The 15,020-nt window shown below is 37.9% G+C and overlaps 1 protein-coding gene across 16 annotated transcripts in view; it reads right to left on the bottom strand.

Moving 5' to 3' along the window:
* Positions 1 to 5,260: 5,260 nt before the first annotated feature.
* Positions 5,261 to 15,020, bottom strand: part of LOC117415248 (membrane-associated guanylate kinase, WW and PDZ domain-containing protein 2) — a 302,693-nt gene continuing 292,933 nt past the window's right edge. For 11 of the 16 annotated variants that reach the window (XM_059027156.1, XM_059027154.1, XM_059027152.1 and 8 more), the window contains one exon: positions 5,261 to 8,945. In XM_059027156.1, coding sequence (XP_058883139.1) covers positions 8,137 to 8,945 — 809 coding nt within the window. In that variant the 3' untranslated portion in view covers positions 5,261 to 8,136. The remainder of the gene's footprint in view (positions 8,946 to 15,020) is intronic. The other 5 variants (XM_059027161.1, XM_034025341.3, XR_009329170.1 and 2 more) reach the window with 3 other exon arrangements.

Below are 15,020 nucleotides of genomic sequence, written 5' to 3' on the forward strand. Positions count from 1 at the left end.
ATGACCTATTAAAGCTTAACGAGCAAAAATTAGGCAGCATTTTCTATTTTTTAGTGTGTGTGTTAAGTGTACTGTAACCCTGTCTAGGCCAGGTTAAATAGATATGCCTTTCTATTTCTTTCCAGAGCTGTATTTCCCTAGCAATAGTTTATCTGTTGCTCAGTTATCAGCTTTTATAGATTTTTAAGCACTACATTTTTTTTAATTAAAAAGATTAACTCCTTTTTCTTTATATCCAATACTCCTGTACGCAGGTACATTTTAAACAAAGGTACAACAAAAATGGATACCATCATGAAAGCAAAACAATAGAGGTTAAGCATTGATGACCAGCCCTGACAGACCGTGCCTGTTGCCTTGCCATTGTCCTTAATCTTTCACAAGCACTAAACATGTTAAAAAAATGAAGATAAAAACATAACTTACTTATTAATGCTGTTGTCCGACTCCCAGTGTTGTAGTGGTAAATAAAAAAGTGGGTAAACGCCCCTGTTTGGTGGAGTTGAACAAATAGATTAAACAGAGATAGACTGAACATGAACAGTTATATTGTTATTGGCCATCAGCCAACCAGAGCCCCCCATACAGTCCTTTCCCTCTTAGACCCGACGGTGCGTGTCATGTGAACAGTTCTGTGAGGATCCTTTCGTGGGCTAGGATGAAGGTTACTAGCAGGTCCAGTGTGCCTAACAATAGAACATTAACAGAACATAAACAACCAATCACAGAACACGCAGTCCAGTGGCCACGCCCCCCTGCTTGCGCCAGTTCTGACCGAGAGCTCTCAGTCTTGCGCGCAGCAACACAACATAGATGCTCACTGTTAAAATATCTTGTCTTTAACCTAGTATTTGCATATCACAGGAGATTAGAAATGAGTAAACCCTGTTTCCCATATATGAGAAGTGGGTAAACACTATATTGCCCAAATTAAAAGTGGGTAAACGCTGTTTACCTGTGTATACCCTCGACTACACCACTGCCCACTCCTGCCCCAAGTTACTGAAGATCTGTAAAGTTCATTAACACATGCTCGGCAAAAGAACACACATGTAGTTGTAATAATTGAAGTTAAAAGTTAATTAAATAAATGGCCTTCTTGATGAGAGCAGGTTATCTGATACCCTATGACTGGAGTTCTATTACTGCTTCCTGCATTTCTTGCTGTGTTTTTTTAGGTAGGTATTGATAGAATAAAAAGGCAATGACAGTATTAGTAATGCTTTTCTTGGTACAACAGCTGCAATCAGGAATGGGTAACTGTGGCCCTTCCTGAGCAGGTCTTTGTTGCTCGGTTCTACCGGTAAATAACTATCTACTAGATGATGTTTTATAAATTCCGTGTTCTATCCAAAGCCCCTTGTATACACTGGTGAGAACAACCCCTTTGAAGATTTGGCTTGCTTGTGGAATTGGCTATCAATAGGCCTAATACAAATTCTTCTAATTCCAACAAATTGTAAATATTGTTTCAATGCAACAGAATAGTGACTACTGGCCATTGAAAAAGTATTGCAGTCTGTGGGTTTTCCATATAAGATATTCTCCAATTTACTGTTCGACTTAATAATGAACATATCTAATAAGTGAATGTCTAGAAAAATCCATGGTACATTTTAAGTTAGTATTATTTACATTTAACCACTCATTAAACTCTTATTTGTTGTTCAGAACCAGACCATAATAGGAAAACATTGTCAACGTAGCCAACCCAACAAGAAATGTATCTTTTAAAAGGGTTGTTTGTCTCATTTAGGATTAGGCATGCATAATTGCATAAACATAATCTTTGACCCCATTGATGAATAAAGTAATTTTTATTTAATTATTATTAGGAGGTAGTCTATTCACATGTCTCTTACTAAAAACAATGTCAACAATCCTTCAGCATGTGTGCTAATGCAGGGGTTCCCAAACCTTTTTACCTGAGGCCCACCAGTTCAGCTGCATTAGGCACTGCGGTCCACTATTAGCACTCCTTGGGAAAATGTCAAATTAAAAACATTTTATATGTTTAAACCTGTAACATTATAAATAAACCTAACCTAAACTGTCCTTTATTCATTTTAATAAATATTGTGAAAGATGTAAATCACATAGAATATGCACTGAGTGAAAATAACATTTTTTGAAACACTTTAATTTTAGTAAATAAAATAAACTGCAAAATCTAAAACAGACGTTTTTATAAAACCTTTAAATTAGGTACCTTTGTATAATTGAACATTTTAGAAATTCAGTTATTCTTCTTGGTCATCAAACAAGAAATAAGTGCATGTCTCTTATTATTCCCATTCACAAATACCTGAACAGGAATCACTTTTGAGTAAAAACAGTACAACGTGCACAAAAACAAAAACTCTTGAATCCTAATTTCTGAACACTGTGTAACTAAAACGTCCAGCCATTACCTCTCGCGCTGAACTGTCATGCACAAAAAAAAAACAACTAATGTGCACAATACAGAAGGAAACGAGAGCCTTGCAGAACTTCCAGAAGTTACTTTTTTTCGCCACTACTCTGTACAACCAAATACAACTGAATACTCTGCACACTGAATCACATTCAGATGGCTTGCAAACCTCCCCACCCCCCCCCCCCCAAAAAAAAAAAATCAGCGTGCAGCTACGCCACTTAACCAAAAGAAAACTTACGAAAATAAATCCATCTGCAGCGAAATTTGAATCAGTCAAAAAAAAAAACGTTATTATTATTATTATTATTATTATTATTATTATTATTATTATTATTTTCCAACAAAACATTATTTTAAGACGACTGTGAACGAGCCAGTAATCAGTAAAATAGCAGTATATCCAAACATTTTAATAAATCAATTACCGGTATGTAAACAAGATTTACGAGTTTGATTAATAACTTGATTTAGTTAATATTAAAACATACATCAAAGTATATTTTAAATGTTAATATTGTAGCTAATTAGTCACAAATACGTATTCATCATAGGCATCAACTGAATTGTTAAATGAATGTTATCAAGTACAAAAGTTAGTATGAAACGTTTCTACAAGAGAAAAAAAACATTTCAACATCAAAACTGAGCCCACGGTACAAATGCATTCAAACTCCTACCTTTTTTGTTCTTTATACTTTGCAAAACGTATTCTTTGGTTGCGGATTCGACATATTGTAATTTGATTGATACTGAACACACTGTTTACATCTGCCAGCAGAGCGATCACATTACCTTAACACTGCCTATTGTCGGAGCTCTCGCTCTACATCCCACCTTCAGGAAGGCAATCTGTTAGCCACAATTTGTTAAGTTCTGCTTTGATTGACAGTCCGCCAATACTGCCTTGTTACACATTATTTTTCTACAGTTTCAGCCGCTGCCAGCGCCTGCTTTTCGGTATTAATAGAAAAAAAAAATACATAGAATGTCCGGACCACAGTTTGGGAACCCCTGAGCTAATGGTGTAAAGACTCCCCACATCCAATGTGACTAGAGTTAAATTATCGAGCATGTTGTCATATTGAGCACTAATATAAATCCCTAATCCCTAATATAAATAGGTACGGATACAACAAAAAGGTTTCATAAAGAAGTCAATAAATGTGGATAAAGGCTCTAGTAATGAGTCAGTGCATGCTGCTATAGGGTGACCAGGAGGTGCTTGTAGATATTTATGTATGTTAGGATCAGTAAATTACTGGTATTTTAGGACGGTCTTTTAATGTAAAAATGACCAATTACAAATACCATAGACACTTCCACAGACACCTGTGTGATAACAGCTGCTGGTTTTTTTACTTAAAAAAAAATCTGTAAAAATTACTATGATCTGTCAGAAGTTTTTATTAGATGTTGTCAAACTGTGTCCTTTAACTTCATAATGTGGGACAGCTCCTGAAAATGTTCCTTGCTTGTCAGTAGTTTTGACCTGCAATCTGGTGAGATAAAGACAATCATGGTACACCTTTTTTTTTTTTTTTTTTAAAGAACAACTCAACACACTTTGATAGTTTGTTTCAATATGGCCTAGTAAAGGCTCATATTCCCAACACATTCAAATATTTACCACCATCCTGTTAGCCCCATCATTTAAAAAAAAAAAACGAAAAAAAACTACTTGTTACATTACTAGCAAGAAACAAGTAAACTACACAAGCTCTTAAATTAACCTTCTGAGTTATTTGTGTGAAGCTTTGTAACACCGCAATTTCTTTAAGCAGCTAGCTGTTTTGTTTGCAACTGTACATATTGGTAAAGCAACCCAATTATTTATGAAGTTTCATGTTCAGAGCTTGAATTCCCTCATGAATAATTAAAACACATGTAGATACAAGTCACAGAGCAAAATAAATCACAAATGTGTATCTTAATGAAACCTCCTATGTTATAGAAGTGAAGGGCAATTAAACTGTACACAATACCCCATTTATACAGCCCAATTTAGATATGAACTTGGAAAAAATGGACAATGAACCAAGTTCAATTTGTTTCACATGAACAAGTAGTGGATAATGCAGGAACGAGTGATGGCTGTGTGGAACATTTTGGTGACATCAAAACACACATACTGTCTTCATCAAGAACTTGCTGATAATGGTTAGTATTCTGGATTTAACGTGGAGCCTTATTTAAATACTTCCAGCCCCCACCCCTTCAAATGTTATTTATTAATAACTTGCTTATCAAAATTTTGAAAGACGTTGTATTCAAATATTACATTATTTTAGCAAAATATATATATATATATATATATATATATATATATATATATATATATAAATGCTTTACATTCAATACTAATAACAACAAAGTATAAATGTATAAAATTGATTCTGTGTACAGTAAGTAGGTCTTCGCAGCACATCTATGAACACATAAAAAAAGTGACATGGAGCCTCAAGGCTCGGCCAGCTGTGTTCATAAACATTACCTTGTGATGTACAGTAGTCATAATGCAACTGTAAATGCAAACTTACCTGCGATGTTGGAGAGAGGTTTTCATTTTTTGTTTGGACAACTACTGTACCGGTTTCCAGGCAGAGGCATATTCCACACTGAACAGCTTTCATTTCAATGTTTCAGTTGTTTAACCGTCAAGTTCTAAAAAGCATGTATCATAAACACTTATATTTCCTACCTTAAAGAAGTTTTATGCATAAACCTTGATTAACATATTTTTCTAACGCAGCAGCCCATCTTGTCACTTAAGCATGCTTTATGACGCATGTTCTATTCACTTCAGCTTTTTACTGCAGTTAATAATGACACATAAAAGGAAATGGCTAAAAAGGTTCATGGTCACCGAGTCAGGATTTTATTTGACAGTGTTTTAGAATATCATACAGTAAACAAGATTTCTGCAAAAGTTAATTTATCCATAGTGGTGCATTTCATAAAAATAGTTGCTCGCTTACAGTCTTTGTGACTATTAATACATGGAATCATATTTATAGAGATACAACTGTACAAGGTAAATACACCGCTAACACCAAACAGCAATATTTATCTGAATGGGGTTTATGTAACGTGCCATCTTTCACAAACTTGCTTTTTTAAAATTAATTACAGCCGACAGAAAACAGCTCACACAGCAAAAGCTGTGAACTGTGCAATGTAGAGCTTGAGATACCACCATCTCTGCCTCTTTATACATGGCAAATATGACAGCATTAATACGTTAAGTACGTGCACTACACTACAGAAGCATTGTCCAAAACTTGAGTTAGTTAGTGGCAAGTTGTACAGCATTTCTGGGTGAAGGGGTAAAGCATCATACAGTCTGACAGTTTGTTCCTACGTCACCAGTACAAATATACCGACTTGTCAACAAACATCCACAGATTTTTGTGCTTGTATATTTTGATCCCTTGCGTGTTCAATTGAATAGATCAAAGCTGTAAGAACTCGTCTTTCATGTTCCCCAAGGCTTCTATGGTATGCGACAAGGATATCGATTGCACACTGCTGAAGTATTGCATCGATTTCGCTCCATCACTTGCTGCAACATTTGGATCATAGGGGAAAGCTTTTGTTCTCCTGTTAACCTTGAATGAAGATTCTTAGTATGGCACATCCAATTGAAAGGAAACAAACAGACAGGAAAGTTAAAATTTTCCAGGAATATTGAATTAACAGTTATGTTTAGTGGGCTTGATCTTCAATAAATCTTTCTTAAATAAATAAATAATTTTCATATATCAAAAGGAATATATCATTATTATATTATTTTATCTACAAGTACAGTAGGTTATCAGAACATTAGAAACAGTTGTTTACTCTACCCCCACTGATTTATCAGGTGTATGTAATTATAAGGCATATTAAAAATATGGGAAGTAGCTATACAGCCCCGGATCTCAGACAATTATATGGTGCTGTGCTGGGGCATTAGAAATATGCCAACGTCTTTTTGAGCATCCATCCAGTTTAAGTTCTCAATAGTTCAAAAAGAAACCCTTCAGCTCTTACCTTATATTTTATTGGCAAAAGAGTACAGGAAAAAAGGTATTTTTTTACATTTTGTTCTCTGGTATTTCTAATCACCCCTGCTTATGTGCATACCCAATGCAAGAACCTAATGACAAAACCTTATCGTGTTAGCATCACTAATACTAGAGATAAAAGTGCAGGTACATTCATAGCAGAAATTCTATGAAACATGGTGGCACAGGAGCACAAAAGCATTTTAAATTCTTGTCTGAAATTGTTGAAAAGAATTTGATTATGCTTTATGATTGAAATCTAGGCAGTATGGTAGGGATCAAAACTGACTATCAGCCTACTAATCCAAAGGCACCTATGCTAGCTCATTTCCATACATGGTGTGCCATTCTACTAATTAAAACTTTTCAGTAATCTGCTATAGGCTATTTTTATAATTAAAGGCATTCTTTTTGAGGGTCTGAAATGTACAAACGTATTATCCAATGAGCAACATCTGCTTGTCAAACTAAACAGGGCATGAATGGCTGATTGGAAAAGTGCTGGTATGGTTTAAACACTAGAGAGCTACCAAGGAATGAATGTGTACATGTCAGCGGTTCTTTTACTGATTTCAATAGTTTAAAGTTTTATTATGTATCATTCTGTTATCTTTGGAGACTTACCTTTAAAAAGATTTAACGTATAAATAAAAAAATATCAGGCTTGGTAAATTGCTGTGATTTTGTAATGGACAATACAGCTTTTGCCTGTTGTATATAGAACCCCCTCCTCTCCCTCTCCTGACAATGCTCTTCAAACTTACAGTATATTCCCATTGGGACTCCACGCCTATTTAAGGCACCCTGTCACATCACTACCCCAACAAAGGACACTGTTCCACGGCTTCCAATTTCAATAAATACAGCATAAAAACAATATGGTTTCCCAGAACATTGTTATAACAAGGGGGAGTGAATTTGATATTGTATGTCCTTAATAGATTATAGCGGACACCTAGAAAATGTCTTGGGAGTTCTGAATAACTCACTTACTCCAAAGCAGTGCAACTTTTCCAGTGAGCAGGTGAGAATGGAAATTGTACTGTAGGTTATCTGGTGTTACTATTCTATTTGTGTCTAACTTGTGTTAGCCTGTCTATATATTTTCAGATGAGCATATTTAAAATAGTTCATTCTGTATTATATTTATTTTTGTTTAAGCATTAATGTTGTTAGAGATACTCCCCATTTCAGTGCTTTCTCAGTACAGTTTCATTTAAGGCAGAGTTCAGATAGTGGCTATCCTTTGTGCAGTTTTTTCTTGATAAATGATGATGCAAATCCTTCATAATCTTGCTTGATGAGATAGTTTCCAGTTCTAAAAAAAAAGCTGCAGTACTTAAGACTGTTTCTCAACTTTTCACTTCATAAGTTTGATCCCTTCCTAGCTGCCGTAGCCCATGTAGTGAAACGTAGGACCTATGAGTTCCTGAATGCAACCGGCCAGTTACATAAATCTGTTTTGAAAGAATGCATCCTGATGCCCTCACCAGACTTTATGCACATTCTACTGTAGTTTTAAAAGTGAATGCTTCCAGTTATTAAGGTGGTGGGTGTATATTATCTTAAAATAATAGAAATAAAATATAATATAAATAAAACTGTAATAAAAACAACATGGAATATTTGTCTTGTATTTAATACAGGTGGCAAAGTGATTATGACTGCAATTCTTTTTTATCTGCTCACAGTGGAAGTTCCAGACTTCAAAGCACTAGGTAGCTTGTCGGACCCTGGGATTTTCCATGGCCCAGGTGACACAGTGGACTTCCTAGCTGTACTATTACTACAGCTACTAAAGCTGGGAGTGCAGCTGTCTGAACCGGAATGCTCTTCACTGGGGTTCCTTGCAGGTTCCCCATCAGGTTTCTTCTTGGCCTGGTCTGTGTTGCTCTTGAGAAAACTGCCATTATTTTGAGCACCTCCACTTTCGTTTAGATGGGTGTTGTTTTCTAGTATTTCTGTAGTTTTCTCTCTGGCAACTCTGTTCTCCCCTTTTCTCTCCACAGACCTTCCTCTGTTGGTTTCAGGAGATTTGGATATCCCCAGCTGCTTGTAAACAGTCCCACCGTACTCATGTTCCTCTGCTCCATTCTCCGGTGTACTCTTCCTCCCAGCTGACTTGGCTTCTGAAGTGGACCGGCCACCTCTTGCTTTGCTGCCGCTGCTCCTCCTCTCAGTGGACTTTTGCCCAGAAGCCTGATCAGTCTTGGGAGGGTCTGATTTCCGTGGGCTTTCAGAACGCTTGTTTGTCTCCACTGTACTCCTTGTCTCCTTGCCACCTGCTGAACGCTCCTTCCTCCTCACCGTCTCATGCTCCCCTTTAGTGTCCCATGCTGGCTCCAAGGGTAACTGGTTAATGGGATCAGAGGGTGGGGCTTGATGAGATGAAGGTAATGGCATGATCATGGTGTCAAGGGAAGGTGCTACTTCCGGCAAACCTGAGGAGGCTGCAGAGGGAGGATCCCAGGAGGTTGGGCTGTCGGCTGTAAAAACAATACAACACTTTTAGGGGTATGGTTTGACTGAGTTTGTTTGGTCATTGCAGTCAAATGACTAGTTCCTTTTTAAGGTGATCACAGATAGCTTTCCTAATCAAGTTCTCATCGCAATCATAAATGTAGGAGTCATATGTACTACAGTGCTTTCTACTACAAATGCCTTTTTTTATTAATTAAATAATATCTGGCCACTAAGTGCAGTGTACAAAAACGATTTCTAATGGTAATCTATAGAATCGGTGCAGAGCAGCACACTTTTTTATGTGCACAAATTGAGAACCACTTGGATCACCTCGTGGAACTGATCTAATATGCCACCTTACATTTTCCTGCTTCTTTTTTAAATTATAATTTAATCTGCAGCCATGCCAACATTTCCCAAGTTTTCAGCTTATTTAAAAATATGTTAATAGTCAGCTGTGATACAGAATTACAAGACAGATGGTTTACAAGAATAAATCAGACAGTGTCAAACATTAACTTTATAAAGCAACTCACAAAAATACCTTTTAGGCACGCCGGGTATATATTTAAAGGAACTACTTAAGAAAAGCGGTAATGAGAAGTTGTTAGTTGTATGGGGACTGAGGTTCTGTGAAGTGTGGATTCACACACACCTATTACTTCAACGTTACCAGTTAGGAGTACTTTTATTTTTACTACATTTGTGTTATAAAGAAGTAAAATCCGAAGAAACAGACAATCATGGCCAAATTAGGACAACGATGGTTTGCATTAAGTGTGATACAAACTTTCTAATTGATAACAAATGATCTTTCTCAACAAATAAATATAGTGCTGTGCGATACAAGCTGATATCCAATCCACAAGCGGTCAGAGAAAATCAGCTTGTATCTTACACAGCACCCTGCACTGTAATGCTGTCAACTCCCGAGTAATGTTGTTGAAGCTGACACCCTGGGATCCTTCAAGAAGCTGCTTGATGAGATTCTGGGATCAGTAAGCGACTAACAACCAAACAAGCAAGATGGGCTGAATGGTCTCCTCTCGTTTGTAAACTTTCTTATGTTCTTATACCTATCCAAATCATCTACACCATGAACAATTTAATGAACTGTTTGCACAAAATCCCAGCTCAATTACAGCTAGATTTTAATATTCATGAATTTGCTCAGGCTCCTGTAAACAGGCCCTAACTGTCTGAACCAACCTTGGCCCTTATACATAGATGTCACAGTCAGATGAGAGGCACGGACTGAATGCAAAGTGTGCCTTAAAAGCACAACTTGAAAATTCCTCATTCATGAACTGCAATGCATCCTTAAATAATTGAGCCTGGGAGGTATTTATGAGGACAGTATATAGTTGATCTGAGTAAAAGCCATGCTTTACCCTTCCTAACCTAAAAAATAAAAAGCAACTTATAAGCTGGCCTCATGATTAGCTGTCTGAGAGTCTAAAAGGGGTTGGTCTCATCAACATCATCATCATCTCAGGCATATATATATATATCTTATATATATATATCTTTTTTTTTTATCTAGCAGTCATGGAAACTACACGCAAGACTCACAAATCAATACTGGAAAAAAGCAGGGCTGGTCAGGATTCTTATGACTCCATGTCAGGGAAGCAGAGTGCACTACTTGAGGAATTTTAACCTGGTGTGGCTGATGGAAGTAATTAAGATGAGTTCATTTACTATAGAGAGTCTAGTTAGCTATTTAGCCACTTGGTTTGTCACAGTTATTAACTATGAAGTGGAGTAACAAGCTTTACTGTCATTGAGTCTATAAAGAACCTTTAGTTCCCTATCCCTATTATAACTACAGTATTTCTTTGGATGATGGTTCCAGCTTCAGGTGTGAGATTTGTGTATTAGGACTGTTTCTCACTTCTTTGCACCCTGTTACAAAGCATGTACCATATCAAAGCTGTCAATTGCATTGAAAAAACATATTGATTAGAAATACCTGAAGACGTTTAAAACAGTCTGCCATCTGTATCCCAGCTGTTCGTAGCTCAAGTGGATCTTTTATCATTAGAATTTACACTTAACTTACAAACATATCAAAAACAATCACACAACCCATATACAAAATGAACACAAATAACAAAAAACTGCATCTGTTTTTTTGGTAAGCTGTTTTGTTGCTTTAAATTGACAATGGCAGAAAACTGGTCATTGCATTAATGGCATCAAAAGGTTTTAAATGTGGTTTTGACATTTTTCAAGGGTTGGGTTTTGCAAAATGAAGTTACTATGTTAATAATGTGCTCCAACATTTTTTTTTAGTCGTCGCCAATTTCTCCCCAATTTAGTATGTCCAATTATTATCTGTAACCTCGGCTCACCGCTCGCCACCCCCCCTGCTGGTCTCAGGAGCTTCAGGGTGGTTTAATATAGCCAGGTATTTTTTGAGCTACAATTAACAGCAGCTCCTCACCCGTCATTCTGAAATGTTCTGAAAGAGAGTCTGAAAACTGAAAAGACAAGGATTTAGAAAAACTGGGATGACACCAAATGCCTTGAGGTATCTTTTGTGTATATTAAAAGTAAGAAGTTAAAATAAATTATGCAAGTCATTATAATTTCTACCACTAATCTCTATACATTTTCAAGAGTCATTTTCATGCGATGTCATGAACTATCTATCTATCTATCTATCTATCTATCTATCTATCTATCTATCTATCTATCTATCTATCTATCTATCTATCTATCTATCTATATATATATCAATTCAGTTGTGAAAAAATGAAGCTCCATACTTAATCAATAATGATCTGTTTCAATAAGTTAACACTGTTCTCGCTCGGCAGACAGCTGAAACAGACATTATTGCCAACAGAGATTAAAAAAACTGCGTGCGGTACACGAAGTTCAGTATGAATATCAATAAGGATTAATTTCACGTTGGCCTCAAAGTGGTGCCTACCACGTTTACATTTCTGGTAAACACTGCATTACTTGACATAGGTCAAGGTCTATACTTTGAAGGTAAGAGAGATCAGAACCACTGCCTTCTAATGGATTTTCACATCTCATTTTAATATCGACTATTTTCTCCATTATACAGTAGCTACTGTAGTTTACAGCAGCCTCACTTGCATATTTAGTTGTTATCTTCACTCCTAATTCTATAGCACGTAACATGTAAAATCCACGGTTAAATGCAAAACACAAGATTGAAAAGCTACATGGACATCTGCTGTTTGATAATACCTGCTGTACTCACTGTGACGATTTGTGAGGTTTATAATTTTTACCATCGGTATCGTTTAGAATTGCTTAATAGTACTGTAGCTGATCATGTGCAACAACTACTGCTATAAAAGTGGCCATTACTTGTATATTCCAACTGAATCTTTTGAACAGCTGCTAGAGCAGCTTTACATAACATTGTATTATATATTATTATTATTATTATTATTATTATTATTATTATTATTATTATTATTATTATTATTTATTTCTTAGCAGACACCCTTATCCAGGGCGACTTACAATTGTTACAATATATCACATTATTTTTACATACAATTACATTATATTTTTGCACATTAATTTTTACATACAATTACCCATTTACAGAGTTGGGTGTTTACTGGAGCAATCTAGGTAAAGTACCTTGCTCAAGGGTACAGCAGCAGTTTCCCCCACCTGGGATTGAACCCACACATGAGGCTGGGATGTGGATAGGATATAAAATTCATATAGAGGTATCTTGGGAAATAAGTCTACACTCCTAGGTTATGTTGTGACTGTTTTGCCACATTGTGGGTGGTGAACGTAGTGTGGAATAACTATGCACCAGAGTCAGCACACATTACTGCTAACCTAGCAGTGAACAAAGTGAGACTTTAGTTGCACCCTTGCTGATCTGGTAAGGCAGTGCGGCAAGGTTCCTAATTTATGAGAGCCAAGAAAATCAGTATATAAAAGAAGGGCCAAAGTTAGTGTCACATGTTTTGTGGACTATATTTACAGAAATTAAGTGCTATCAATACAGATGACAGTGTTTTAAGAGAAAATTAACCTTTTTACTGCTGTAGGCAGTATTGCAAAACACCATTCCAGTAAATAATGGGGTAAGAAGACTTTTAACAATTCACTCACTCACATATGGTACATTGTCCACTTGATAGTACATACAGTACTTTATAACCTCTCTGCTTGTGCTAAATATTTCACTGGTTGAGACACATTAAAGTACACTACTCAAGTCTGTTTTTTTTTTTCTGCTAAGCATTAAGATGCATCTACGCTAGCAAGCTGCATTACATTAACCATAAATCAACATTTTAGGCCCAGTAAGATAAACACACTATTAGTATATGACATTGCTTTATTTCAACTGGATTGCAATGTGTAAAAAAGAAATTGGATTCAAGGACAATGTTTTTTTCAGCTCTTTCAAAAAGCAATTTAAATATATTTTCACATGATGGCAAATATGGCCAATGATTTACCTCTACCTTGATCAGCTAAGTTACCGCCCAAAGCATTTCTGTGGAAAGTTAAATTCTATTTAATTCATTTAGGGCAAGAGATAGAGTCATGAGGTCCGCATCCCAATTCACCACTCCGGGAAAGTGAACAGCCTGGAGGGATAGTTGGTTCCGTTGTGCCCAGGTCAGTAGCCGAAGTCTTCCCTGGCGGTTGACATACACCACTACTGACATGTTGTCCATCCGGACAAGGACATGTCTCCCTTGAAGCACCGGAAAAAAATGTTGGAGAGTGAGGTGAACTGCTCTCAGCTCCAGCGCATTTATATGCAGGGATGTTTAATGGCCCATCCAGGACACGCAAACTCCTCTGCCTGCCCTCAGTGCACCCCAACCTAAGTTGGATGTGTCTGTCGTCACCACCTGATGGCTGTGGATCACCCCCATCCTTACACCTTTGTGCATGTGAGAGGTCTGCCTCCACCAGTGCAAGGCTTCCCAGCATATACGAGACACGATCAGCCGATGGTGTCTGTCGCGTTTGGGATGTAGCCAGAAGGCATTGAGCCACGCTTGAAGTGGGCACATATGTAGTAACCCCATCTGTAGGGCTGATGAAGCCGTGGCCATCAGACTCAGCAACTTCTGACACAACACCAGAGGCACTATCGATCCCTGTTGAAACAGGGATAGATACTTCTGAATGGCGGCCACTCTGTCGTCTGACAGGTAGGTTTGCATTGCGAGGGAGTCCAGCCGGAGTCCCAGGTAAACCGTACTTTGCACCGGAATTAGCTGGCTTTTGGCATCATTGAGGGTGAGACGCAGCCTCAACAGATGCTCTGTCACAACTGCCGTGTGGGTCACTGCTCCTTTCTGTGACTGGGAACAGATCAACCGGTCGTCCAGGTAGTTCAACACCCTGATCCCCTGCAGCCATAAGGGAGCTATGATGGCATCCACGCACTTTGAGCATGCGGCGGGCTAATGAGGCCGAATGTCAACATGAAAAACCCAAAGACGCTTCCCTGAAAAGCGAAGCGGAGATATTTCCTGTGCATGGGACAAATAGGGACGTGAAAATACGTGTCCTTTAAGTCCACTGTGGTAAACCAGTCACCCGGCCGGACAGACTGGAGAATGTGACGGTGTGTGATCATTTGGAACCTCCTCTCCCTCAAGAACCTGTTGAGGTGTCTCAGGTCTAGGATGGACAGAAGCCACCGTCCTTCTTCGGCACCAAAAAATATCTAGAGTAGAACCCCTCCTCTGGGGAGGCACGTTCTATGAGATGGATGGCTTGCTTGAGAAGTAATGAAGCTACTTCTTGTTTGAGGGCCGAGACCTGGAGAGGGTTGCTCATGGATGTAATCGTGATCCCTCGAAAGGGAGTACCTGTGCGGAACTGAAGCGTGTAACTGGTGTGTACGGTGGCAAGCATCCAGTTGTCTGAGGTGCAAGTGCGCCAATACTGAAGCTGGTGTTGTGAGAAAGATTGGGTCTGAGGCTGCAAGCCTTCACGGGCCCTGCTGGGGCTGTTGAGGCTGGGGTGGCGCCCGTTGTGGGGGCTGTCTGGGCCAGTGTTGGAAATGCCTCCAGGAGTGCTGCTGAGTCGGAATCCCTCGCCCGGTGCCATCCCGTTGTTGC

The sequence above is a fragment of the Acipenser ruthenus genome, chromosome 7 (genome assembly GCF_902713425.1).
Source record: "Acipenser ruthenus chromosome 7, fAciRut3.2 maternal haplotype, whole genome shotgun sequence".
Classification (NCBI taxonomy): domain Eukaryota; kingdom Metazoa; phylum Chordata; class Actinopteri; order Acipenseriformes; family Acipenseridae; genus Acipenser; species Acipenser ruthenus.